Source organism: Rattus norvegicus, chromosome 20, assembly GCF_021556685.1.
Source record: "Rattus norvegicus strain SHRSP/BbbUtx chromosome 20, alternate assembly SHRSP_T2T, whole genome shotgun sequence".
Taxonomy (NCBI): domain Eukaryota; kingdom Metazoa; phylum Chordata; class Mammalia; order Rodentia; family Muridae; genus Rattus; species Rattus norvegicus.
This window is the reverse complement of record NC_141553.1, coordinates 48338325-48366137: the sequence shown is the minus strand read 5'-3', so window position 1 is coordinate 48366137 and position 27813 is coordinate 48338325. Positions and strand designations below refer to the sequence as shown.

Sequence of the window (27813 nt, the reverse complement as noted above, 5' to 3'; positions counted from 1 at the left end):
CCTAATCCTTCCTAAACAGTTCACCAACTGGGAACCAAACATTCAAATGTATGAGTCCATGAGGGCCACTCTCATTCAAACCACCACAAGCTGTTTAGGAGTAGGAATTTCAGCCTAATACCTAGGCTGGTCAAGTGCCTCCTGCTTACTGCCTTTTCTACAGTGAGAATGAGCAGAATACACACACACACACACACACACACACACACACACACACACACACACACACACATATATAATCAAGGAAAGGTAGATTGACCAAATTAAAGATGCAGACAAAAAAATAAAAATAAAAATAAAAATATGCAGACAAGTTTGGTACAAAGAGAGCAGCTATAATTTACTCAAGAGGTTAGCGCCACAAAAGAGAGATCTTGGCTTCTGAATTGGGACAACAGGAATGGAGCTCTGAAAGCAAGACCCCCCCTCTTTCCCATGGGGACTCTACTTTGTGAAAATACAAATTCATCTGAAGGGAAAGAACTTGATGTGAGAATGCTGTTGAAGGAGTTTCCTACTGGAAGACAACCTAGGTTGAGGTCATTACAGCTGTGGTAGAAAGGGGCCAGACGGGCTGGAGAGATGGCTCAGCGGGTAAGAGCACCCGACTGCTCTTCCAGAGGTCATGAGTTCAATTCCCAGCAACCACATGGTGGCTCACAACCATCTGTAAAGAGATCCAATGCCCTCTTCTGGTGTATCTGAAGACAGCTACAGTGTACTTATATATAATAAATAAAATAAATCTTTAAAAAAAAAAAAAAGAAAGAAAGAAAGGGGCCAGACTCAGTCTCAAGCTAGAACAGAACTTAGTAGCACTGTCCACATAGCACTGGTTTTGCAGATAAGCAAAATGCAAGTTATATGGCCAGAAAGGCCCATCCCAATGTTCAAGGAAGCCACAGAGGCCAGACAATGCCTGTGAAGGTCAGATTACAGGCAAAGAGACTGAGAAGCCACTGTGTGAAACTGTAAAGGAGAAGCTTAAGTTGCAACAGAGAGCTGTTCTATTTTCCTGTTACTGAGATAAAATAACAAGAGCAACTTGGGAGAGAGGATTTGACCTACAACTTCCATGTCACATATCCTATCATTAAGAAAAGTAAAGGCATGAACCTATAAACTATGGAAGAATATTGCTTGCTGGATTGCTCACAGGATCATGATTACTTAGCTTTCTTATATAGTCAAGACCATCTGACTAGGGAATGGTGCTACCTACAGTGGGCTGAGAACGGCTACATCAATTTAGACAAACTCTCAATTGAGACTCCCTTCTCAGGTGACTCTAGGCATTGTCAAGTTGACAGTTAAAGTTAAGTAGTACAAGACTCCATTATACAGTCATTTTCTCTGAGTTAAAACATCCCATTGGTGGATGTGTCTCCCTAAGACACAAGAAGTTCCAACTTGATCTGTTTCATTCTAAAGCAGCAGTTATCAACCTGTGGGTTGCAACCCCTTTGGGAGTCAAATGACCCTTTCACAGGAGTCGTGTATCAGATATCCTGCCTATGAGATATTTACATGATTCCTAACAGTAGCAAAATTATATTTGTAAAGTAGCAATAAAATTTTATGGTTGGGGGTCACCCATGCAGAACTGTATGAAAGGGTCGCAGCATTAGGGAACCACTCCACTACAGCGAAGCTCCTAAGGACCCAGGAAATAACTCACAAGTCTCAGTGACTTCCTGAAACTTACACAATTCACATCTCACCTGACCCTGGCCAAGGTTTTAAGCAGTACTGTTGGTTAGGGAGGCTCTCCAAATTGTCAACTCTGCAAATCACAGAGAGCTCTGGGGTGGCAGCTTTTGTGTGTCAGCATCTCAACAGTGCTGGATTGTTCATCGATGCAGCTGCCGCTGAGTCATCTATGGTCTCATAATAACCCCCAAATCCACTGTTTCTCCAAATTGAACTTTGATGTAATTAACACCATCGGAGTAGACCTTTGTTTACATCTCCCCAGGAAGTCTCACTGCACAGGACACAAAGATATGCACCAGGGAAAGCTACAGGTTTGGAACTTGGCCAAAAGGCTATGCATACTGCAGTTGAGAATCCCCTGGAGCCCCGGTGTCATCAGAAGCTCCAGATACGGAGAATGAAGCCATAGCTTTCCTCCTGCTGAATTTGTCTTGTTTTAGTCGATGATCCTGGCAAACCTTCAATATCTCCTTCTTGAGTGTTTACTGTGCTTAGGAAGCATGTAATGTGGTTTGGTTTTACTGGCTCATAGTTAAGGAGATTGCCTAGGTTAAGGTCTGAGGGCAGACAATATAAAAATGTTGATACTGTTAAGACAATGGAACACTGTAATTGGACTGAACTCACTTTATGGTTTGACCAGGAGCTTATGAGGGTCAAGGGTGGGATGTAATGGCTAAATCAAAGTGACAAGTAGTTTGTGACGGGTAATGTTGTCAAGCTGACTGGACTTTAGAATTACCTAAAAGACATACCTCCAGGGACAAGGAGGCTTCAAAAAGATTAGGAGTGACGATCCACTTAAAAGTACTTTGAAAAAGGAGGAGGATCCCGGAATGGTGGTGCCACCACCATTTAATTCCAGTGCATCAGTGATTGGGAGTTCCACTCCAGAGCTACAAAGTGAAATCCTGTCAAGTCTGCCACCACCCTCCTACCCCCCAAAAGGAAGAAAATCTCATGTATTCAAGTACTCCTTCTCTGCTTTCCGGTGTAGATAACTAAGCAGTTCTCACTGTCAAGTCTTCCCTATCATTCCCAGGCGTAAGCCAGAGCCTTCCTCTTTAAGTCGCTTTTGCCCAGTTATTTGTTCATAGCAATAAAAAAATTAACACACTTGCCTTTATGTACTGCTTCAATAGCTGAAAGTTCAATTACACACACACACACACACACACACACACACACACACACACACACAGAGGATCTCAAGTAGTCGAGAGGCCACTCAGGTAACTGAGAGGCTGTCTTGAACTCCTGATCCAGACCACCTCTACCTTCCAAGTGGTGAGATAAGAGGACTTGTAGCTCTTATCGTTTTTTTGTGTTTCATCAAAAGACATTTACTCAGAGATAGCTAAGCAGACAAAAACCTATGAAAGAATGTTTTTCTATGGATAGAACTCCTAGAAAGCAGCTCTATCTTCAGAGGCCTGGGTACTGTGGAGACTGGCCATGGCAGGTTCAGAGGCTTATGTTGGACTATGTTCTACACCTTGTAACAGCCATTCCTTGCTGTGTTGTAACTTGTGACTGTGTGTGTCTTGTGACTAGTAAAAAACTTTGGTATCTAAAAAACTAAGAATATCATCAAATAGCATCTTGGGCCTATACAAGAGCTTCCCCACCTCACTGTAACCACTGCTCTAATAGTCTACACAACTTCTCACCATGGAATTTGGAGTAACCTAAATCTGTTTCCAGGCCGTGGTCATTCAAAATGGCTCGAGAATAAACTTATTCCCTTTAAATGATAGCTGTGCTACCTGCATCAACATTTAATATACAGGTAATAGGCAAAACAAGACCCAGCCTCCTGTCCAGTTGCTGGGGAGCCCAGACAGAAATCGGAGGACTTGCAGAATTCAAGAGGCAGACATAAGAATCAAGAGATGCAGGAGGCTGCTGAGTTCCCAGGGCAGTAGACTGACATGCTTACAGAAACACAGGAGTACAAGAACATCCTGTACCCCCCCAACTTGTATCTGGCCTCCCATAAAATTTGCCAAGCATGCATTAAAACCAGAAACGACAACCTATAGTGTGGGTTAAAAAATTCAATGGAAAGTGAATGCTAAATGTTGGCATTAGCAATGCTATGCAGACATTAAAAATTACTACTGTAATTAAACATGAGCCCACACTCAACCACAAAAGCTACTATTTAGAGAAACACACAAACATATTACATCAACTACAAACATACCAGAAAACACTACAGAATTCAAAGGGAGGGAATCTTAATATAAAACAATGGGACTATGGATCAATTTCTAGCAACCTCTATAAAACTATAATCTCTATCAAGTCAGAGGGCGTGAACCCACCACTGAAAGTTGAAAATCCTCCAAAGAGAAAAGCCAGGGAGATACAACACCTTAATAGATCTATAAACACACACACACACACACGAAAACTACAACACAGCCCACAATAGTCAACTTGCTTACAATTAGTAGTGGAGGTAAACATGTACAAAAGATGCTAACAGACTTGTCACAGCACATAATTAAAACAAGAGACCAAAGTTTACAGATATGAATGCAAAGAATAGGAACCTTAGATTCCGTATTAAAAACTCTTAAGGGGTTGGGGATTTAGCTCAGTGGTAGAGCGCTTGCCTAGGAAGCGCAAGGCCCTGGGTTCGGTCCCCAGCTCCCCAGCTCCCCAGCTCCGAAAAAAAGACCAAAAAAAAAAAAAAAAAAAAAAACCAAAAAAAACTCTTAAAAAACAAAACAAAGCAGAAATGACTTACTGCCAGTGGTGTATTATGAATAGTTTTTGCATCGAAACAAAATACAAGTGAGGTCAGGAGGCGAGATATACAAAAGCCTGATGTACCAACAGACCCACTAACAACAGTCTGACACTACTGAATTAAAGCGCTAATACACACCCTCTGAATTAAAGTACCCAGCAAAACCTAGTCCAACTGCTACTACTCACTCAATAATCTGTGTCAGTGTTTTAGGAAGCTTGCTATGAAGTTTTACGAAATCACCAAATTATAAGACTAACAAGGTGTTAAGTGGCCTCAGTTCTAAGGCAAATCACTGAATCTAACCTTACATCCAGACCTGCAGGGGAGCAGTAACTTTAGTAACTGAAGAAATCAAACATAGATGTTTCTGCGCATTGTCCAACAGAACCAGACTTCATATGGCAGCACATGGCTCAACATACTAAACAGAAGCAAAGTTTTATTCCATATGCACTCAGAACTAAAGGGCAGGATGTGGCTGGCAAGATGGCTCAGTGGAAAAAGATACTTGTCCTACAACCTGTGCTCAATCCTTGGAACCCACAAAGTAGTCCTGTGACACTCACTCTCTCTTGGTTAACGTGAGCTGGACGCATGTCCCTTACATCGGCCCAGCTATCAATCATTGCTAGGGTTCTGTTCCCCACTAATTCGCAGCCATTAGCTCCCACCTACACACCAACCTTCAGGAGCAAGACAAGCAGTGACAAGCCAGCCTCAGATGGGACAGGTAAGGCAAACACAGTGTTAAATTTCATAATCAAAATATGACACTTTTGATCAAGAGACTAATAAACATATTTATTTTAAATCAGTTTGATACGCATACACATTAGTTTTGTAGTTTTTTAATGAACTCAAATAGAAATTTCTAAGTACAGCAGTGTCTGCTTGTGCAGCAAATATAGGAAAGGTGAAATAAGGTATTTGACAGAACTAGAGCCTCCGGACAAATCAGATGAAAACTCTGAAAGGTTTCTACATACCTTCTGGATTAAAAAACCCAAAATCACTGATGGCTCAAAATACTACCTTGCTAAACAAAAATGGGAAAGAGTCAGGGCAGCTGTGAACTCTGTGGCGAGAGCTTATGTAGAGACCTGCAAACTGTCACTAACTTCCTACAGTGTTAGAGCAGTGCTCAAAATTACAGGACCTTCAAATTAAGTTACATTCTCATAAAACTTGTTACATACGCTGACATTTATATGGTGCAAGGAGTCACATGGAAGCAAATGACAAACTGATTTTGCCACCTTTTTAAGGAATGGGAATTCTGTGTACTTTCAAAAGAACTTGAGCACTCACTGAAAACTAACAGCCATGGCACTGAAATAGATTTGTGTGAGGAACCTAGATTATAATGGAAACTAACTGTGAGGTAAACCTATCTTTCCCCCAAAACCTCTGAAGCCAGAGTTTAAACAAGTAAGGCACTTGAAAACATTAGATATATGTACAAATGTGCAAGTAAAACAAACTTCAGCTGTACCAGCAAGTGACAAGGAAATAGAGACGTCATTCGTTTCACTTTATGAACCAATTCACATCAAACTGCCTTTTCTATTATAAAACCCTGGAAACCAAGTGCTAAACTGTGCTACTCTAAACAAACAAGCAAGCACACACTTGCATGAGGCAGGAAACCAAAGCCTATTTCCAATGACACCCTCTAGACTAGTGCAGTGTGTCAGAGGCAAGGGGGAAGCGACCCCAGGACTGCAAACTTAGTGCTTGACAGAAGCTATTGAAATAAAAGTTTGCATGATTATAGCACATGGGGACTGAAACCAAGGAGGAAGAAAAGAGGTACAGGCTAAAGGAGAGACAAGCCTATTCAGCCAGGGCATCATCACTGGAAATCTATAGCAATCTCTTGCAAACCCTAAGGTTTCTTTAAGCTACACAGATCACAACTATTAGAAAACAAAGTGATTGTCTCATTTAAAGAACTAGAAAATGATTCTACCTACAACCTACTTCTTTCTTGCCTCACATAAAAGCTACTTCTCAGGAAAACCTGGTAGGAATCCTTAAGGTATAATATTTGGATACACTGTGTACAGAGAGAAAGAGAAATCGATTTTATATCTATTCAATAGCCCTAAGAAAATGTTAGATGGTTTGATAGAAGGAAGCCTTTCAGCTTAGAATTATTCTTTAGCTTCTAGTTCTCAGCTCTGGAAAAACCAATGGTTTTAATTAAATATTAACAGTATGTTATCTAAAAGCAGGTTTCTGCTGCTCACACCAACATTACATTCTCAGACCAAGCTTTGCCTCCCAGTGTGAACACATTTTCCGTTCTGCTGACATCTTGGTCTGTCTTAAGGCACTGTTCTATTTCTTAATATGGTACTTTATGAGTATGAACAAGACCTGCTGCGTATTACTGTCTATGTATCCTTTTCCTTATTCTAAGTCTGGAATGCCGTGTGGCATCTTATTTTTAATATATAAAATACAATTTATCAAGCACAAAATTTTACTCTAGGGGTAGTTTAGAACTAAATAAATTTAATCCATGTCTGAAGCGATGGCCCTCAATCTGCTTGACGGGTGGTCACTTGGCACTCTTCTCAATTCTGGCCACTAAGTGACATCTCAAGTTAGGACGAAAATAACAGACTCTAGGTTGCTAGGGACTACATTTAGACTGCAGAGTCAGAAGCTGCCTGCACAGGACAGCACTTTCCATAACTTACAGGAAGTTACATTTGGCATGTCAGAGGGAAAAACACAATCCCACAGCAGCAGCCATTTTAAACAAAAGACGACAGCCATATGGATTCATGCAGAATATTTTAAATATTCCTGTTGAGCAAAATGGTTTAACTGACTTTTCTTCAAGGATAGTGCTCCACAATATCCTGTATGCATCCTCTGGAAATGTAAAGGTCCTGGAACAGCGTCTTCCATGTGGGACTTCTGGAATATTTTGGTTTCAGTTGAGTTACACAAGTTAACTGCCAGTCCACATTAATTTAATGGGTCTGTTTACAGAGTATGGTAATTTCGTTCTTTAGATTTGCAGAATTTATAGAGAAAGAAAATTACAGCCTGCACACCCAAGACAAGGACGATTCCTCCAATGAAGCTGGCTGCATCAAAGGTGGACTTCCGCTCAGGCTGTGAGGTTGGAGTCACAGTGGTATTTGTTGCACCTGCTATGATGATAAAGCAAAGGACCTTCAGTAAGTGTCATGGCATTTACAATTTCCAGACCCACCCGGGCACTAACTCTGCCTTGAGTTAAATTCTATACAGGTCATGTTTCCTGTATAAATTCTATTCCTGAGTCATGTTTTTAAAACTAGAATTTATCTCCACTTTAAGCCAAATTCTGTTCATCATTCTGCTCAGGATATGATACGGGTAATATTGCTAGAAAGTTTCAAATAGGTAAGAGCTTTGATGGCATATAAACTGTTCCCTTGAAAATTTATAAAGTACTTCTAAAACATGCAATAATTTTGTTAATATTATTTTGGTTAATTGTTAAAATGTTAAATATTTTGGTTTTACTAGCTAGACAAGGTATATAAAAATTAAGTTGCTATTTTTCAAGCTAACAAAAATAATAATCTATAATTTCAACAAAGTAACAGTAGTTGTAAATACATTCAATAACACTCTGCTAGTTTATTTTGCATCACGAAAAAGCATTGTATAGCCATAAGGAAAACAAACTTTGAAACCAGAATTTCTACAAACAAGGATCTAAAAGTAATGTCAGTTTAATTCTGTTTTATGAAACAGTATTATAGCAAGTCAGAAGAAAAAAGAACACGAAAACTAAAATTATTAAGGGAATAAAATGTTTCAATAGGAAACAAACCGGCTACATGACTGTGTAACACCATCTAAATAAAGTACACTTTACTGTCAAACTAGATCATATACTGCAGGCTCCGAAGGCTTTGGTAAGCTGACCAACTTTAACATTAGCCAGGAGTGGAGCTTAGCCAGCATAGAAGCAAGTTCTAAAGACTTCAAACAAAGACAATATTTGAACTGGCTAGATGGCTTAGTCAGTAAAGGCACGTATTGTTCTTACAGAGGACCCAAGCTCAACTCCCAGCACCCACATCAGACTGCTTATAACTGCTTGTAATTCTAGTTCCAGGGGATGCCCCTAACCTCAGACACATGCACACACATACATGTAAATAATATTTTTAAAAGTTTACTTCAAGTATTTGCATTCTGAAAGAGAGAGAGAAAGAGAGTGTGTGTGTGAAAACAGCGGCTTTCCTGAGACTGCGAAGCAGCATAAGCAGGAAGCCACAACATCACAGGGTAGAAGAGTCTAAGAAAATGAAAAACTTAAGAAAAATAGGAAGTGCAAATCTTGGCTTTTCAGATTGATCTAATTAAAAACAACAGTTTTCCTTTTACCAAAACTGTTCATGGTACCACTCCTTCTGAATAACTGGGAGTCACAAATCAGATTTAGCTTCTGAGTAGAGAAGGGTTTTAGAGAAAACACCTTTACTATGTCTACAGGGCCAGGCCAAAAGTGACCATACATATCAATCAGAAAAGGACTCCTGTAGACCGTAAGGAGCCACTTCTGCCTTGGTGTTCTATGTTAGAAGCTGCTTCAGTCCACAGGATCCAAGAGTAGAAATGGACCCTGGCATCAGCTCAAGAAACACACTGCTTCACTGGTAGTTCAGAAAGCCCAGTTACCTGATGTGACAACTGAGGGAGTAGGTGTAGGAGAGGAAGGCCGAGTTGTAGGCTTAGCTGGAATGGAAACAAAATATATTTAAGAACTCAAATTTCTAACTTCACAATTATCCTACTTTTAGTTTTTTAGAGAACAGAAGCCAAGTTTAAGTCAATGATCCAATATAAGTCATTACATATATATTGACACATTCAGCCAGCATAGACCTGTTTTTATCACACTCTCACACACACCACATGACACACACACAAAGGCACAGACAAAGTCTGCAAGAAGACAAAGAGGAACAAGCATATTTAGGAAAGAGTTACAGGTTTCATTCTTTTATGATCAATTTTGATTTTATGACAAAGTATGTTAGTGTATACAACTGAAACACACAACCCAGTGTACTGTAAGTACCATGCTTTGCTAAGGGGCAGAGCAGGCTTTTTGTAATACAAAAGCAGTCAAGGACAAGGAAATAAGCAGGCACAGTTGGGTTCCAAGGAAACCTTACTGATTAGTGTTAGCACCTAAGGCTAGCTCAATTTGGATGACACTCTCCCACTCTGTATGAGATCAAAGTACCAACCAAATGACCCCCAAAAATGAAGCACTTGGTTACAAACATCCACTACTAAATGTAGACTCAAAAAATCTTCTACCAGTTCTAAAAAAAAAAAATAAGTTTATAGAAATTAACACTTGTCAGGTGTGGTGGTGCACATCAAGCTCCAGGCCCCCCAGGGCGATACAGTGAGACACTTGTATCTGTGAGTCTATGGATGGGTGCACAGATGGCACAGGCACAGTGTGGAAGCCAACCTGCAGCTGGTTTGTTCCTTCTGTCACGTGGGTCTCAGAGATGAAACTTAGGCCACCAGGCTTGGTGGCAAATGCTGAGTCAACTTGGCAGCCCCCAAGTTCTAACATAAAAGGAAGGTCTGTTCTTCAGTAGTGATGACACCAACACTGGGCTTTAAAACAAACGTCACTGAAGTGTGCAGAACTCTCCAAAAGGCATTGCTGGCACCCCAGAGTTAACAGGATCCTTGTAGGCTAAGATATTCTTATTCTTATTGGATTATGGTAGAACTTTTATTGACATTGATATGAAGGCTAGTAAGATACCATAGCCCAGCCACCAAAAGCACTTGCTGTGCAAACCTGCTAACAAGTTTCACTCTCCAGAACCCAGGTAAAGGAAGGAGAAAACTAACTTTCAAGCTGTCCTTTTGTGGCCTACCTCATCTCTCTTTTCCCCACGACTGAGTCCCTTGATTACCCCCCTAATTGGTTATCCAATTCTAACTGGCCAGTTCTGAAATCATATACATCCAAGAAATACTAAAGGGAAGCAATGACACAATCGCTATATTAGAAGGTATGACCATCCTAACACTTTTATTTCCTTTTATAGTTTAACTTTAAAAATTAAGTATGTTATCAACCTTTTCAATTTTAAGACATTAGTTTTGTGTGATGGTATGAGAAGAATCCTATAGATCTGATATTTGGTTTTCTCTGTCCACTCTTGAAGTGAGGTCAATGTCAGCTCTTTACCAACAGCCCACTGAGATAGTTGGTAGCATCTGCAGGTTCCTGGAGCACGTCCATTTCTACTATAGCTGACTTCAAGACCACTTTGGTCTTTTAATCTGCACAGGCCCTAATATAATTTATTAAAATAGAAGTCTGGTCATATGACAAGTTTAGCTACCATCTCAGTCTCTTAGGCAAGGCACACAGAGGAGCTGCTCAGTCTTGCTTTTGACTGTCAAGTGTGCCACACTTACTGTCACCTAGTACAAGATACTTAGCATTGTGTCACTGTACCCTCACATCTCCGCATGTGTGAACCACCCTGCTTCATCTGGCCTGGTCTCCCCATATTTTCCAGTGTCAGTATCTCCCACAGGCTGTCATTTCTGCCCCATTCAATTCACACCAACATACAAATCCCCATGTACAATGCTCACTGACTACACATTCACCTTTCTGAAAGCAACAAAGTAATGGCTAATTCCTGTCTCCTCTGCAGTTCACCATCTGGACGAGCTCTCGTCCTGGAATAAACGGTTTACTACTACTCCCTAAGACTTGCTGTTGTCAGTGAGATAAACTAATTGTCCCATCGTATGAGGAGAAAGATAGCACCGTCTTACAGTAAAAGGGAAAAACAAAAAAACAAACAAACAAAAACCCCCAAACACACCTATTATCCATTTTCACATAAGGTACATATACTCGTTATACACGTAAAAATCAAGATAATTAATTTCTAAAAACATTCTGGCATATTGCTTAAAATGGGAACTGTGTTATAAAACATCCACACAAAGTAGTTCAAGGGCTCAATGTACAAAGTGAACCCTGTTGAGTCACTAAAAAGAAAATATTCAAAGAGTTATACGCAACGTCACAAAGGCCATACTCGCACTACTACTGTGGTCCATGAGTAATAAATCCTTGCTAATCTTTAAAACTACACTAACATCTCTTAGCTAGTCACAAAGAATAAGATAGAAAAAAAATCATCCTGCATTACCTGTAGAATTGGTTGGCACTGGGGTGGTAGGTATTACTGGAAAAGAGAGATACAGTAAGCTGTGCAAAGCAAGCTGTAACAACAGTTTCAACTCTGAGAACACAACTTGTTTAGTTTTACAGCAGACATCATTCTTTTTTTTTTTTTTTTCTTTTTTCTTTTTTTCGGAGCTGGGGACCGAACCCAGGGCCTTGCGCTTGCTAGGCAAGCACTCTACCACTGAGCTAAATCCCCAACCCCAGCAGACATCATTCTTAAATGACGCAGTTAACCATACCCAGCATCAGTTTCCCCTTCCTTAGAAACAAAACCATCAGTTTCTGTGGCATCTCACTTCCCCCTAAAACATTTCTAAGGCATTCTCACAGCTAAGTAGCCACACATGCTTCTAACAAACTTCTACAAGATGGATTCAGGCCTTACGCTTTCTTTCCCCTCTTGCGGGCAAGGGAATAATAAAAAAGCAATGTGATGACTGGAACATGAGTACCCACTTTACATAGGGAAGGTTTAAACCATTTCTGAGAAGTGACAGAAAGGCTAAGTCCCTTGTTTGATTTCCCTATCAACTTACAGTAACATCAGGAAAAACAACTATTAGCTAGCTGGTCATGCTTACCCCAAGTCACGCACTTGGGAAATAGGGGGCTCTGGCAGTCCATGGTGACAGAGGTGACACAAAGCAAGGGTGAACAGCACAAGGGTGGGGATGAGGGAGGCCCCCTTGTTTAGGACTAGGATCTTTCAGGGTAAATAGTAAAAGTCAGAGTTCATCAAATACAAAAGACACAAGTCTACTTAGTTCTAACACTTAAAAGGGAGAAATGGAACATTAGTCAATTCAACAGAACAAAGCAGAAAATTAAAAGATTTACAGCTGAATCATGAAACCAGAACTTAAACTACCATCCTTTCTATCAACAGGACAGGCCACCAGTGTCTAAATGTTAACATCGAGCACAGTAATGACCTTACCCACCCTATGTGGTCACTTTCCCAAGCAGCTCAAGTGAAACTTACCAGAACAGGAGTCAGTACTGGTCTTCTGGGTACAATTACTTACTAATTCACTTGAACAATAGGTCTTATTTGCTATGAAAAAGAGAGACAAAGAGCAATTACTCACTTACACTACACCTGTGGCTGTGCCTCTAAGCTCCAGAACACACTAAAGAAAGCACCAAGCCGGGGCTGGGGATTTAGCTCAGTGGTAGGGCGCTTGCCTAGGAAGCGCAAGGCCCTGGGTTCGGTCCCCAGCTCCGAAAAAAAAAAAAAAAAAAGAACCAAAAAAAAAAAAAAAAAAAAAAGCACCAAGCCAATGTGGTTGGTGCACTCCTGTGACTGTGACCCTAGCACTCTAGCAGGGGTGTACAAGGGTCTCAAGGTCTCAAGCTGTGACCCTAGCACTCTAGCAGGGGTATACAAGGGTCTCAAGGTCTCAAGCTGAAACCAGCCTTAGCACAGAGTGGGACTTTTGTTTTTTAAAGACTGATGAACAATGAAAACTGTTATCCCTTTCCCACTGTCGTAGAGACAAGCTAAAAGGCCTCTTGAGTATACTGGACAGATAACCAGCCAGTCTACAGGGGGTGTGGCCACAGTCTCCCAACAGAGGCAGTAGGGCGAGGGTCCGCAGAAGCAAGAGGCCCTTAACTCCCAACTAATCTCTACCGAGCATTCTGAACTCTGTGTACTACTTCTAATACTCACTGAGTAAAGGGACACGGGACTCTGTTTTTATTGAAAAAAAACAAAACTATGGTTTCTTTACCTCCAGGGATGCTGAAACAAATCCTAACAGATCTTAAATAAAATGCTTTGCAGCTAGAGAAAGCTGCAAGCATCTTACCTTAAGAGGAAACAGTAGTCTACGTTGTAATATAATTCTAAGAGAAATCTTAGATTTCAGCAGACTTCTGTCTAGCTCACAGCCTTCAGCTATGGCTAAGTTAATGAACTTAGCGAACAAAGGCACAGAAAGCAGCTCTCCCTTCTGATTGCTGCTTCACAGCTAAGCAGTTAACAGTTCTCCACACCTCGTCTCTATAGTCTAGCTCCCAAAATGACTCCACTTCCAAAGGAACTTTAATCATTCTGAGGATCTAAAATCTATCTTCCTTTTAAAGCTACTAAATCTTAACAGTTAAGCTTAAGAAATCAAAAGTGGGAGGGGAGAGATTTCCAAGGAAAACGTTAAGAAACTACAGAAGTATTGAATTTAGAAAATAAATATTTCACACCACCTTAAATATTCTACAGAATTTCCAAATATTCAAGTCTCTAAAATAGAGCTGTGACTTGTTTCTCACCTTCATGGCAATCTAGCCAGACGCAGGTAATATTATTAGTCAAGGTGGCGTTGACACAGGAAACACAGCTGTTGAAGCTCTCACAGGTTTCTGGGGGGGCGGGAATTATGAAATTAATTAATTAATGAGTTGACATTTCATTAGCTTGCTCTGCATCTATTCTCAACAATAAGCATTAGTTATAGCTTTAATAATTGATAATCCCACAAAATAGTTACTAAATGGTTAACTAAGAAATTTCAAACATGGGCCAGCAAATCAAGGTTGATGACCTGAGTTCAATCCCCTGGGCCCACATGGTGGAAGGAGAACCAATGTAGTCTTCTGACCTCCTCTTACATGCTGTGGCACAAGTGTGTTCACATACATGTACATACAAATGATTATTTAAAAAAAAAATGTAAGCCTGGGACAGTGTAGCACACCTTTAATCCCAGCACTTCAGGGGGAAAAGGCAGAAGAATCTCTGAGCTCCAGACTAGCCTACAGAGTGGGTTCCACAGTAGCCAGAGCCTCGAAAGCAAAACCAATGAAAAGTTCCAATCGTCACCTATGAAACCGTAAGGAGACTTAAGGAGAAGAGGCCAGCAGGCATACTCAGTACTGGGAAGCGATAGTCAACAATCCTTCACAAGACTGAAGATACACTCATGGATTCTCAAGACAAACTGGTAAACACCAACAGAGAAACCACTGCCGCTAAACACCAGAGAAAGAAGTTTTAATAAAGAGTGCAAGTTTGGAAAAATTTAATTCTACTAGAAACAAGCTAATTTCTCAGATTCTATCTTCATCAGTGATTCGGTTTCCAGTCTTCTCCACAGTCAGGAGATGCACCTTACCGGGCCACTTTCATACCCGAGTCTGACAGCAATCTAAACCCGCGCGGGTCCTGACCCTTCTCTGGGTGTGGGTGGGCGGACTGGCCCTTTCACTGGGGTCTGCTAAGACCATCTGCCTATCAGATATTTACAGTATGACTCAACACAAGTAACACAATTACAGTTATAAAGCAGTTACAAAGTAACTTTAGGGTTGGGGCCTCCACAACATGAGCAACTGTATTAAGGGGTGGCAGCATTTGGAAAGTTGAAAACCACTAAACCAAACTATCCAGAAGAACTTAGCCGGCCGATTCTATGTCTGGATAAAGAAATGGTCGTACAGAATGGGGCTAATTTCCTTTCTTCTCTAGAAACTAGAAACTTTCTCCTTTGCTTTCATCTTGCCTGCCCAAACTGTTCTGCAGAAGCCCTAGATCCCAATACTTATTTACTAAAACTGGGCCACGAAGAGGCCTTGACAAAGCATACGTTAAGACACCCCATTCACAGTCTCGGAAGCCTGATCCTGGGTCAAGCCTTTGGAAGGCTCCTTTCCACCCTGCAGCTTATCCCATAATTGCTAGAAAATTGCTAGTTATCTCCTCTGTGCGGGATTTCAGCTATACAGAGGCAATTAACTTAGTATTTCCAGGCTTCTCTTAAAACACTATGAAGAACCCACACATTACAAGTCTGGGAGGAAATTGTCAAGTAGGTAGAGTAGGTAGGAGTCAAAAAATATTCTGCTTTTATCACCTTAACTATGATAGAAATTCCCAGAATTTGCTTTGTTCATTTAAAAATATTTGAACGGGGGCTGGGGATTTAGCTCAGTGGTAGAGCGCTTACCTAGGAAGCGCAAGGCCCTGGGTTCGGTCCCCAGCTCCGAAAAAAAGAACCAAAAAAAAAAAAAAATTTGAACGTTGCCCTAGCATCCTTCCGAGTCTAACAAAAATCTGGTATTGCACACAGTTTTATTCGTACAAAACGTTGAAACTAGAAAAGGCACTGGAACAAGTCAATCTTTAGGTTGAAAAGCGCAGTTACTAGATTAAGTGCAACAGCCAATTTAAAACACGTCGTGTTTTCGCCTCATTACTTCAAATCTATCTTCTGTCTCATTTGCGTTGTCACGGCCTACGCCGATTTGTACAAGCCTTAACGAACCCTAGAGTTGAACAAAAGGCGTGTTCCTTGATTGGATTTCAGAAAAATGGATAGACTTGATTTCAATTTAACTCCACAGCCCTCAAAACACAGGGCTTGTTCCCGGGAGATCAGATCTTGCTCTTTCTTCTATATGCCCCTAGGTTTCACTTCTCATCATTCGCCACAAGCCTCGTTCATCCCTGACCACCCAAATCTCAGATACAGCCAACACCGCTGGGCTAAGTCACCGTGAAGTTACAGGAGACTGAATTTCTTAGAGCCTCGCTGGTGGGAGGGGGAAAGGGACAACCAATGCATCTTTAAGTTCCCCCCTCACCCCCAACGCCTTCACTTAAACTTCCGGAGAAGCCTCGAGGGGAGCACAAGAACCTGTCCCACGAGCCCAAAGTTTGCGCTCCCCGCCGACTGCCGGGCGCCCAATTACTCCCAACTGCCACCTCGGAAGCAAGCCACGTCGCCGTCTCGAGCTGCGGCGCGGAGTTACCAGGCGCTTGGGGGTTGGCGCCCCGGAGGGTAAAGCTCGGGGAGCGGGAGCAGCCCCGCGGCCTAGCTCGCCCGGAGCCTTCGCTCCCCACCCGTAGGGCCGTCGCGCTCGGGCCAGGCGGCCATGTTGCGCGAGTCCCCACCGGCTCGGCCCGTGTGGCGGGCGCCCACCTGGCGGCTTGGTGGTGGTGAGCGTCGTCGGGACCACTTTGCTGGTCGTGGTCGGCGGGTCAGTCACGTTGGGAGATGCGCTGCTGTTGCTCTGCGCGGCCGACAGGCAGAGCGCGGCGAGGCAGGTGGCGGCCCAGAACAGTCCGCGGGAGGCGCCCGACATCGTGTCCTCAGCCCAGGCGTCCAGGAGAAAAGCTGCGGCAAGCCAGGTTCCGTCCAGCCCTGCGTCCCTGCGGCGCCGCCCCCGAGAAGCCCGCCCCGCCGGAGCGCGCGGCGGTCACGTGATCGGCCCGGCGGGGGGCGGGGCGGGTGAGACCACCAGGAAGCCGGCAGGAGGGGAAGAGGCGGCCGAGGAGGCCGCCGCCATGTTGCTCCTCTGAGGCAGCAGTCCTTTGAGTCGCAAAGCGGTCCTTCTTGTCCTGAGAGGGCCACGCGCGACACAATGGAGCTCTCCTCACATCGGGACCACAGAAGGCCCTCCCCCGCGCCGGCAAGGATGGAACTGCCCACGTGACGCAGCGGGGGGCGTCTCCCTGCACCGCCTGGGAGGCGGGCCGCGATGGGTCACGTGACCCCTTCGGTAGCGCGCTGCGGAGTTCGGTTTAGCCGGGTAGAGTCTGAGACCGCTGGGTTTGTGTTGTGCTGGCAGCGCTCGCTCCCTTAGGGCTCTGTTGGCGCGGCCTTTTCCCCTTGAAGTTTGATGTATTTTTAAGTGTGATTTTTTTTTAAAGAGTTCGGGGACTCAGGGTAATGACGGGGCCTCGTGATCAAGGAGTTTCTTCCCGGCCGCGGGTTCAGTGCGGGTGGTTGTGGGTGGGACCGAAAGTGATCTTCTGTCCCGGACGCTTCCATGTCGTAACCGCCATCGGTGCCCTTGCCTAACCTGCTTCTTCCGAGTGACTCAGAGATCCGCAGTAGCGGCCGACCTCTCCCAACACCAATCACTGTGGTCAGAAAGAAACGGTCAAGGATGAAAAAGCCTTCGTGTCCCTTCCCACACAAGTGAGAAAGTACGAGACTTGGGGAAAGTGACCTGACCCTGATACTAGGATTGCCTGGTGGCAGAACCAGCATTTTCAGTGTCTGTCTGACTCTGGCTTTCCGTAGTCGTGAGCGCCATCTGATGCTGGTCTCACAAAATACTCAACGCTTGACGTACTTTTATTAAGGTTTTGGTTTTTTTTTTGTTTTTGTTTTTGTTTTTTGTTTTTTTTTTTTAAATAAAACTTGAAAATGATCTGTAGAGCTGGGGATGCTGCTCATTTGATAGAACGATTGCCCCTCATGCATGAGTCGGGGTATGTAATGCTGTCTTGACTGCTTAGCATTTGCCAAGCATTTGCCGTGGTGTTTTATGTTGTAATTTAAGTGTCATAACAAGAATCTCAGCTGTAGTACACATTTTTAAAAACGACTGTAGACGCGTTTTTACAACTTTAGCGGAAGATTGGAGGCCCTCATTTCTGCCAGTAGCGAGTTCAGTGTTGCCTTGTGGGTGAACTCTGTAAGCTAAACCTAACCGGTGGTCTTAGCATTAGGGTGCAGTCAATAAGTAGCCATCATATGTGCTTTAGCGAAGCTGCTGTTTTCTCAAATGCCTCACGTGACATCGAGGCTAAAAGAAGGCTGACTACTCAACTCGTGACGTTGGAAGATTTAAGAGCAGAGGTTACGTTTCTTTTCCTCCTGCTCCCAGATCGATGATCTCATTTGTCCCCTAGGATGAACGCACTTTGCTGTGGGGACCATTGATTAAACAGCTTGTCACTTGACTGTTCCAACTTTAGTCATCAGATCCTTTCGGCTTTCTAAGGGGACAGTTTCAAGACTAACAAACTACTAGCTCGCTTTATTTCAATGGCATCTGCAGAACTAGATCAAGGAACTGACTTTAGTCAGTTGTAGAAACAGCTTTATTTCCAGTTTAAAGGAGCAGAATTCTGTCTATTACCCTGTTTCTCAACTTTGACACTATTGTGGTTGTAGGTTAGTCGACTCTTCCCGTCTCGTCTTTATAGGTTGTATAATAACAACCTGGCCTCTATCTAGGAGAAGGTAGAAAACACACTACCCTTCCCTTGTGCCAACACAACCCCTAACATTTCCAGTGCTCCCCAATGGTAAAATCAACAACCTTAGTTGAAAACTAATGTGCTAGACCCCCTTGGGGGTCACATATCAGATATTATGCATATCAGATATTTACATTGTGTAAAAGGTAGTGATTCCATTTTGGGAGGGTAGGGAAGAAAGTTTGAATGTTAGGGAGACACCTTTGAATTAGTTCATTTGGTTTACTGAAAAATTCCTATGGTATCAGTGAAAACTGGCAACAACACAGTATGATAGTCTTAATGCCCCTTGAAAGATGACACACTGTCACTGAACTGGTTTTGTTGGGAGACATTACCGAGTCTTTATTAGGTATCTGTTGTGCCAGCCATCATTATTAATGTCTTCACTTGCTTTCAGTCCAAAACAAACATGTTTAACTTAAAATACTTGTACGATATAAAAATTCAAGAATCTGGGGTTGGGGATTTAGCTCAGTAGTAGAGCGCTTGCCTAGCAACCGCAAGGCCCTGGGTTCGGTCCCCAGCTCTGAAAAAAAAAGAAAAAGAAAAAAAAATTCAAGAATCTGGGGTCATGGGGGCTGGAGAGATGGCTCAGCGGTTAAGAGCACTGACTGCTCTTCCAGAGGTCCTGAGTTCAATTCCCAGCAACCACATGGTGGCTCACAACCATCTGTAAAGAGATCCGATGCCCTCTTCTGGTGTATCTGAAGACAGCTATAGTGTACTTATATATAATAAATGAATAAATCTTAAAAAAAAAAAAAGAATCTGGGGTCATGGCGTTACTAAACCATTCATTACCAAATAATCAGTAACTGTTGATAGTCGGGGACAAATGCCATTTTAAATTTTATTATTTGATTTTCAAATTTATTTTGAGACAGGATCTCAGGTAGTCTAGGGTGGTCTCAAGGCATGTGAATAAAGGATAATTCTGCTCCTCTTGTCTCAACGTCCACTGTGGAGGATCACTGCATACTTTAAATGGTGGTCATATGAACCACTGCACACGTGGGAGAAATTACTTTAAATCCTAGCCTAAGGTTTCTACCCAGATAAAAGGCATACTCAGAACCTTTATATCTACAATAAGCCCTAAACACAACAATAGCCAGGCAGCTGCCTCCCCTCCATGCTGTTAGAATTCACTTTCCTATCAATAATCCCGAGTTATTACTTCCTATTTACTTGTTTCATCTGGGCTGCTCTTAGCTCCAATTGGGCAGCCCTCAGAGCCATGCTCTCTAGACCCTTAACCCATGGCAGCTTCTCCTTTCTCCTCCTTTGTACCTTCTTTTCTTCTCTTGGCTGTCCTCTCCCCAAAAGCCCTCGAAACCTAAACCCTGCCTATGTCTCTTCTGCCCAGCTATTGACCAAACTATCTTTATTCACGTATCATAATTACATCAGTGGCAGGGTCACAGGCTATGGTGCAGACTCCTGATCTTGAGGGCCCACACTTAGCATTACAATAGACGGTAAAAGACAAAACCTCAGTACACACAGATTTGAAATTAAGGTTTCTGCAGCCCAGACATAGAGCAGAAATGAGGAAGGGATAATGGCTTGCCACCTCTGAAGACTGACAGAATTCTACTTTCACATTGTTACTAAAGGACATAGGAATCTTTTCTTCTTTTTATAGTTTCTCAGGTACCCCTGGGTGGTCTGAACTTGCTGAATAACCTCGGCCCAACTTGAAAACTATGTCCCATGCTGGCTGACCACCTGCCTCCACTTCTCTGTTGCTGGAATTACAAGCAGGAGCTAGTACTGGACCAGTTTCCTGTATCAGTTCTTTCACAGTGTCAGATAAAGTATGTAAGGTCATTGATAATTCCCCATCGTAAAACCTGCTGTTACCACGTCACCAGTTCTGTCACGTGTTTTAACCAGGATCCCTGGAAAGCACAGGGATTCCCTTTGGTAAGTCTTGGTGGCAAGTCCTGTTCCCTTTGTGATACCACCATCATGACCTGAGGACTAGCTCAGATCCTAGAGGGAGGGTCTGCAGGACAGCCAGGGCTTAGTGATTCAGTTATGGGAGTGTGTAGTGGGATGGCCCATGCCTGTATTCTAATGCTAATTCGGGCTCACAAAACTGGTTGCCCCAGAGATGAGAGAGTTCGCACATAGATGCTAAGTGATCCTGCTCCTAGTTAATTGTAATTGGTAAGTAAAGATGCCAACAGCTAATAGCTGGGCATGGGAGACATTAAGTGGGGTTTAGGTTTCATAGGCTTGGGTTGGAGGAGGACCACATGGAAGAACAACATGCCGGAGAGGAGGAAGGTGAAGCTGCCACGGGTTAAGGATCTAGAGAGCATGGCCCTGAGGACTGCCCAGTTGGAGCTAAGAGCAGCCCAGATAGAACACAGTAAATAGTAATAACTTGGGGTTATCCAGAGGAAAGTGGATTCTAACAGCATGGAGGGAGGCAGCTGCCCAGCTGCTATGCCATTTAGGGCTTATTGTACATATAAAGGCTGTGTGTGTGTCTTTCATCTGGGAACTCAATAACCAAAGGTGGGGAAGAGACCCCGGGCAGCGGTTATAAATAATTGCTGCTACAGTGGCGCGTACCTACAGTCGCAGTACTCGGAAGGCCAAGGCAGGATGATTGTGAGTTCAAGGCCAGCCTGGGCTACATAGCGAGGCTCTTGTTTTAGGATTTCCAAATGAAGAACAGCTTGGGTTCTCAGAATCCCAGAGCTCTATGAAGACGGAGGAGGAACACACTCTGATGTGGCTCTTGGTGAGCCTTGGAGAATTTTACCGAGCACACATTCCAAGGCCAAGTCCTACAGGTCACACTTAGTGACCTCCAAAGGAGCAGCCGTCTGCTGAGCACTGACAGCATAGCAAGTCTCTCCCCAGTTCTTTATGCAAAGTGTAAGCCAGGGAACTCGGAGGACAGTCTTCACAGGAGGAAACAAAGGTCCAAAGAAGGCACGGAAGCCGGTGCAGGTGGGAAAGGGCGGAGCCTACTCCCCAACCCAGGCAGTCTGCTCTAGAGTCCACATCCACAATTCGGAACGTGCGAATGTCTGCATCTATGTGAGAGCTCTGTACCGGCGTCCACTTACTAATACAGGGTAAGAGTGGGGAGTAGCCTGAAGATAATCTTCAGGCTGGTGGACTTTCATTACATGTGACACAAAGTGTCGTGTGGCGAAATGACATCACACCCTTGCAGCAATACCAGCTGCTTATTTTGATGCTGTACCACAGTTACATAGGATGGAGGCACTGGGAGAACTGGGTGAAGGGTGCCCAGACTCCTCTGTGCTGTTTTTGCAACTTCCTTCGAATCTGTAATCGTCTCAAAATAAATATATGCCTAATTTTAGCTTATGCCTGCTTTTAGCAAGCCCCAAATCAATGGACAGCCTGTCCCTTTCAGAGTCTTTGGAGGACAAATCTGCTTTGGAACAGGGTCAGAAAAGTGGGAGAGAGAGAGGCACAAGGGTAGAGGTAGTAGGAGGAACTGAGCAGCCACCAATGTGCTATGGTGACGCCACCAGGGCTGCTGAAATTGGGGACTTTGTCATCTCGTGATTCCTAAGTGACTGGGGCATGGCTGTCCAAGTAAGAGACAACAACATGAACACGAATCCCTGTCTCCATTTTGAGATTCTCTCTCCTAGAGACTATGGCTCAGGAGGTCAAGAACAGGGCTTGCTGGTCTATATTTAAAACCCTTCCCTACAAGTGATGTAGCTTTAGTGACTGTCTTAGTTAGGGTCTCATTGCTGTGAACAGACACCATGACCAATGCAAGTCTTACAAAGGACAACATTTAATTGGGGCTGGCTTACAGGGTCAGAGGTTCAGTCCACTATCATCAAGGCAGGAGCATGGCAGCATCCAGGCAGGCCTGGTGCAGGAGGAGCTGGGAGTTCTACATCTTCACCTGAAGGAAGCCAGGAGCAGACTGAGCATCCTCAGGCAGCTAGGAGGAGGGTCTCCAAGCCCACCCCACAGTGACACACTTCCTCCAACAAGGCCACACCTTCTAATAGTGCCAGTCCCTGGACCAAGCATATGCAAACCATCACAGGGACCTTCAGAGGGAGCGGCAACTGATAAAACAGAGCTCTGGCAATGTCCATTGGGATCTACCACAAGGACCAACCCAAGCCCTTGCTGTTCATATGGTTGGCATGGCTCATAGACACAGATTCTATTTACAACATCTAATACACGTGTCCTCCCTGCATGCTAGGCACAGCAAGGTAACTTCATGCTCAGTTGTTTCTGCTGTTGTGTTAGTGAGTTACCAAGTTTATCATGACAGCAATTAGTAACAAACAGGACAATTCATTTACAAATGCTTTAGATTTAAAAAATCACTTGGTACATTGCTAGGTTAATAATGTTCAAAGCCACGAGTAACAAAAGAGCCACCGGGAATAGAACCGAGAGGTCTTTCTGCCTTGTGTAGTAAAAAAGACCAGAAATAGGAGGTGGTAAGGCTGAGGCTGACAGCCCAGCAGTGGCCCTGGCTTCCAGCCTATCTGTATTCAAGAAGGAGTGGGAGCCAGATCGCTGGCTTCCCTCTGACCCATTAGCCACGGTGCTCTCAAATGGCTCTCCGTTGTAAAGGAGCCCAGGAAACTGAGTATTTTGTTTTTGTAGCCTGTGTGATGGGGGGGGGGGGAGAGGAAAGGGGGCAATGATGAAGTGTTAGACACAGCCTGCTGTGTCTGCCATTGCCTCCCAATATTATCAAGCACCATTTAATTAAAGATAGGAACAGCTGACCAAATGCACAGCAACAAAGCACCACGGAGAAGGTGACTGGTGTGAAAATCATGTATAAAGAATCCCACTGTCTGTGATACTGCAAAGGACCAACGGTCTTTCGTTCTCTGTTGGGACTAATTCGAGACGTCTAAGAACTTCGGTTCCTTCAATGAGTTGCCTGCATGGGAGGGGATAAAGATGTGGTCAGTCATGAATTTCCACATTGAGCTTATAATCACAAATGGGGTCCTACCCGACTCTAGTTAAGGCCATTACAACGTAACTGCTTTTGTAAACGAGGATTTACCCAATGACTCTAGGTGTGCCCACCTTGCTGCCCATGTTCCAGCATCACTGTTCCAGCAGCAGTGCTTCTTGCCCTGAAGCCACTTGCTGCTGCAGCCTTATGCCTGCCTCTCTGTGTTTGCTCTGGTGCCTGCCTCTCCTTCCTCCAGGCAACCTTCTTCCTCACTGCAGTCAGGAGGGAGCTGTCAGGTACAAATCTGACGTCACCTCCCTGCTCTAAACCCTTCAGTAATCCCTCACTCTCTTAAAATGAGGACCAGAACTCCTCCTGTGCCCCCATCAAACCTGCCTCTTCTGCCTTCCACGATCCCTCGGGGATGTCTTGTTCTGCCCCAGACATATTTGGAGATTGGCTTCCAGTACTTTGCCTATTTGGTATCTTCCTGCCATAGCCGTCCCTTTTACCCCTGCACACACACACACACACACACACACACACACACCACCACCACCACCACCACCACCACCACCACCATTCACCAGCACACACACATATACACACACACACTCATACACACAGACACACACACCATCACTCACAAGCACATACACACAGCACACCATTCACTAGCACATACACACACACACACACACACACACACACACACACACACACACACACACACAGAGAGAGAGAGAGAGAGAGAGAGAGAGAGAGAGAGAGAGAGAGAGCGCACCAGAGGGGTGTGGGTGAGTGTGCACGTGTGCCTTTGCTTGGGTAGGAGGACGAGGTTCTCTCCTCCCACCATGGGGTCCAGGAATCAAACACAGATCATCGGGCTTGGGTGGCAAGTGCTTTTTACCCACGGAGCCACACTGAGCTGGCCCTGAAATCTTTCTTCTATTTAGTGAAATCTTTTATTATTTATTTTTGTTAACTTCTGGTTCTTCCTCAAGGGCAGGGGTAACCTTTTGCTCCAAGCCTGGCACATACTAGGCACCTAACCATCGCCCACTGGGTACATACGTAAGGACTCAAGCCCATGCTAGTCTAGGCCTCTGCAGACGCTTGCTGGCCTGGAGTTAGAAGCCCTGAGTGATGCTAGACTTTTGACGTCTTCAGCCAGAAGACTGGAGTGAAAACTGTGGCGATGGCTCACTTGGTGAACACACAAACACGAGGACCTACGTAGGCTAGGAGCCCTAATGTTTACATAAAAGCCAGATACAGCAGAGCATGTATGCAACCCCAGGGGTCGGTTGGCGATGGGAGAGACAGCCCGTTGATCCCTACAGTTCTTTGGCCAGCCAGTCTACGCCACACCAGTGAGCTCCAGGTTCATTGGTGTCTCTAAAAGAAAGATGCCTATATCTAATGCTGCTAAGCCTCTCAGGTTTGTGCTGGGGTGCTGGAGATGGACCCCAGGGCCTCATCATACCAGCAAGCACTCAACGTCCTAGCTACATCGCCTGTGCCGGGGGTGTTTTTATTTATTCCCGCACTGTTGGTGTGGGTTGTCTTTTTATTTTCTCGATGCTGCCCTTTGATGCACAAGTTTTTAATGTTGTTGCAGTCCCAATTCGCCTGTTTTTTCTTGCATTGTTCATATCTTTGGTGTCAGATCTCAGAATCACTGCAAAATCCAAGTCATCCGACTTTCTTTGTATTAACTTTAGATACATACGTGGATTTGTGCACATGTGTGTACGCAGGTGCCCGTGGAAACCAGAAGCATCAGGTCTCACTGGCTCTAGAGTCAGACTCTGTGGAACTCAGGTCTTCAGCAAGAGCCAGCCAGCTCTTAACCACTGAGCCATCTCTCCAGTCCTCGGATTAGCATTACCTTTTAACCTATTGATATCACCATACTTAGAGTGAATTTCTCACAGGAAAATATGTGGTTGGTTCGGAAACCCACAACCTATTAGCTGGATGTTTAGATCAATTTAATTAAAAAATTAAAAATACGGTGGAGAGAAACAGGAAGCCACCACTGGCCTCTGGTTTCCACATGCACATTCAGACACCTACACATGCGTCAACACACACCTGTACACAGGGATACATAAACCTGTAACACATACACAATACCAAACAAAAACCCACACAAGCTAACCTATCAGTATAAGGCAGGGAGCCAGGCCTAGACACAGACCAGTGTCTTCTGCCATTGCCTGGGTTAGGTCAGTAGCTAAGAGGAACAGGGGCAAGTTCTATGACATAAACCTTGACAGGTGCGACCAGTGCCAACCACGACCACACACGTATCCTCTCCATCTGCCTGCTTCACACAGGTTGCTATTTAAATGCTCCCTCTAAAGCTCTTGTTGAACTACCACTGTGGTGATATTAAGAAGGGGGCTCTGAGAGGTGACTGGGTCATTAGGGATCCGCCCTCATGAATGTCCATGGTTTCCACAGGATTGAGTTAGTTGTCTTCATGTTCTGACAGAGTCTGCAAGCCATCCCCAGATGCCCAGCACCACGCTCTTAGACAGCCCAGCCTCCACCAAATACCTGTAGACCACCCAGTCTGTGCAGCCATGACAGCAAGAGGAGGTGAACGAAGACAAGATCACGTGAGCGGAAGATAAATGCAGATTCGCCTGTCTAATGAGGGAGGGCAGGAAGCCTTTTTCCAAAAAGGTCTCATACACATTGAGTGGGCACTTACTGTGTGCTGAGTATAGGGTCCAAGATATGCAAGACCCACTCACTGCTTCACGTATGTTCACATATGTGCCAGAGTGTGGGATGATGTCGTCATGCAGGTGAGGCATGTACAGGATAGAATGAAGCCTGTCATTGGATGAGAAGGAAGAATGGGTGGGAGAAAAGTTTGAAGGAAGAGGAGACAAAAAAACGGGAGACAGGAAGGATGAGAGTGAAGCTGCAGCGGAGAGAACATGGAGGCTGACGTTAAGATTCCGCGCTGCACCTTTACAGGTTGTTATGAATATTCTTAAGGGATGGGTGTGTACAGGGCTTTGTATGTTTAGGTGGGCGATTGTATCTTATCAATTGGGCCAAAGGTCATTGTGTTGTGTGTTCTTTTATGTAGCGATTTAAGTGTGAGAGAGTGTGAGGCGGCTAGAGACATTGGGCCGCCACGGAGTTGGGAATGTGTGTGTCTGGCATGGTGGAAACCTGCCTTGGGAACTAGACAGGTAGAGAGATGGCTGCCAGGCTCAGAGAGAGGCCTTTGGCATTGTGATATGGGGTGGAGCAGAGCGGGTGAGACGCTTTCCTGCCTGAGACTTAGGATAGCCAGCAGATATCTTGGGGCACGGTGGTGCCAGACCTAGTGGGGGATAAAAGACAGCATTTTATTTTTATAATTTTACAACAACAACAGAGGCCCAAGAAGCCTTCTGCCACAATCTAGGACCTAGTTCTTGAAGAGGATTTCATCAGACTGAGGGGAGACAGAAAGGAACAAGATAAGCAAAGCCCAGGGACTATTCTAGAGTGGTGACATTAGGGTCTGGTGTCAGCTCAATTATCAATCAGATTGCAGACTGCCTCTAAAAAAATCTGCCTAGAAACCTCTCCCCTAGTTTCTCAAGCCTGGCCCATAGGTACCAATCTTAAATGCAACGCGGCCAGCCTCAATTGATCTCTGGTAAACCCTCCTTCTTGTGGCACTCGTGGTGGATGGGCCCAATTCCTTATTATCCAGTTCTCAAACCCTAAGTTACTACAGACGGAGCAGTGTGGAAGCCACTGACAGTAGGTGGGTATTTAAATCTATTAGAACCGGGGGTTGAAAAGATTCTGGTTCACTGGTTAGGAGCCCTTACTCCTCTGCAGAAGCAGAGTTCAGTGCTCTCTCTCATTGGAAGGCTCACAACCACCTCTAATTCTAGCGCCAGGAATCTGATGCCCTCTTCTGGCATCAGCAAGCATGTGCAAGCAAACACACAATCAAATCTCTCTCCCCCCCCCCCCCCGCCCCTCTCTTAGAATCAAATTAAATGTCTTCTTATTTGCACTGGTCACATTTCAAGTGTCCAGTGGCCATGGGTGTGTGCTGTCTGCTGCTGTACAGGGAGGGCAGTAGAAACTATAATCTGCATCACTTCAGAGAGTCC

General features: G+C 44.2%; 2 protein-coding genes across 5 annotated transcripts in view; both read right to left on the bottom strand.

Moving 5' to 3' along the window:
• Positions 1-5254: 5254 nt before the first annotated feature.
• Cd164 (CD164 molecule) lies at positions 5255-16831 on the bottom strand. The gene is made up of 6 exons (NM_031812.1): positions 16655-16831; positions 14007-14096; positions 12718-12789; positions 11698-11733; positions 9167-9223; positions 5255-7641 (listed from the first exon to the last, which is right to left on the bottom strand). The coding sequence occupies exons 1-6, from the start codon at positions 16815-16817 to the stop codon at positions 7472-7474; spliced, it is 588 nt and encodes a 195-aa protein (NP_114000.1). The 5' UTR covers positions 16818-16831; the 3' UTR covers positions 5255-7471.
• Positions 16832-22510: 5679 nt separating this feature from the next.
• Ppil6 (peptidylprolyl isomerase like 6) overlaps positions 22511-27813 on the bottom strand; it is a 28855-nt gene continuing 23552 nt past the window's right edge. Inside the window, exons 8-9 of one of the 4 annotated variants that reach the window (NR_197281.1) lie at positions 26240-27023; positions 22511-23653 (exon numbers count right to left, since the gene is read on the bottom strand). Coding sequence is in view for 3 of the 4 variants with exons in the window: in NM_001432371.1 (NP_001419300.1) it covers positions 23610-23653; positions 26397-26521 (169 nt within the window). In the remaining variant the exon portion in view is untranslated. Of the gene's footprint in view, positions 23654-25649; positions 27024-27813 lie in introns of those variants that run through there. The other 3 variants (NM_001432371.1, NM_001432372.1, XM_087598311.1) reach the window with 3 other exon arrangements.

Excerpts from the sequence above, each read along its gene's own strand:
- Cd164 (NM_031812.1), bottom strand. The coding sequence starts at position 16,817 with ATGTCGGGCGCCTCCCGCGGACTGTTCTGGGCCGCCACCTGCCTCGCC. Across the intron at positions 14,097-16,654 it reads CACCACCACCAAGCCGCCAG|AAACCTGTGAGAGCTTCAAC; the intron begins GTGGGCGCCCGC and ends CCGCCCCCCCAG. Across the intron at positions 9,224-11,697 it reads AGTGCCAACCAATTCTACAG|CTAAGCCTACAACTCGGCCT; the intron begins GTAATGCAGGAT and ends TTTCCATTCCAG.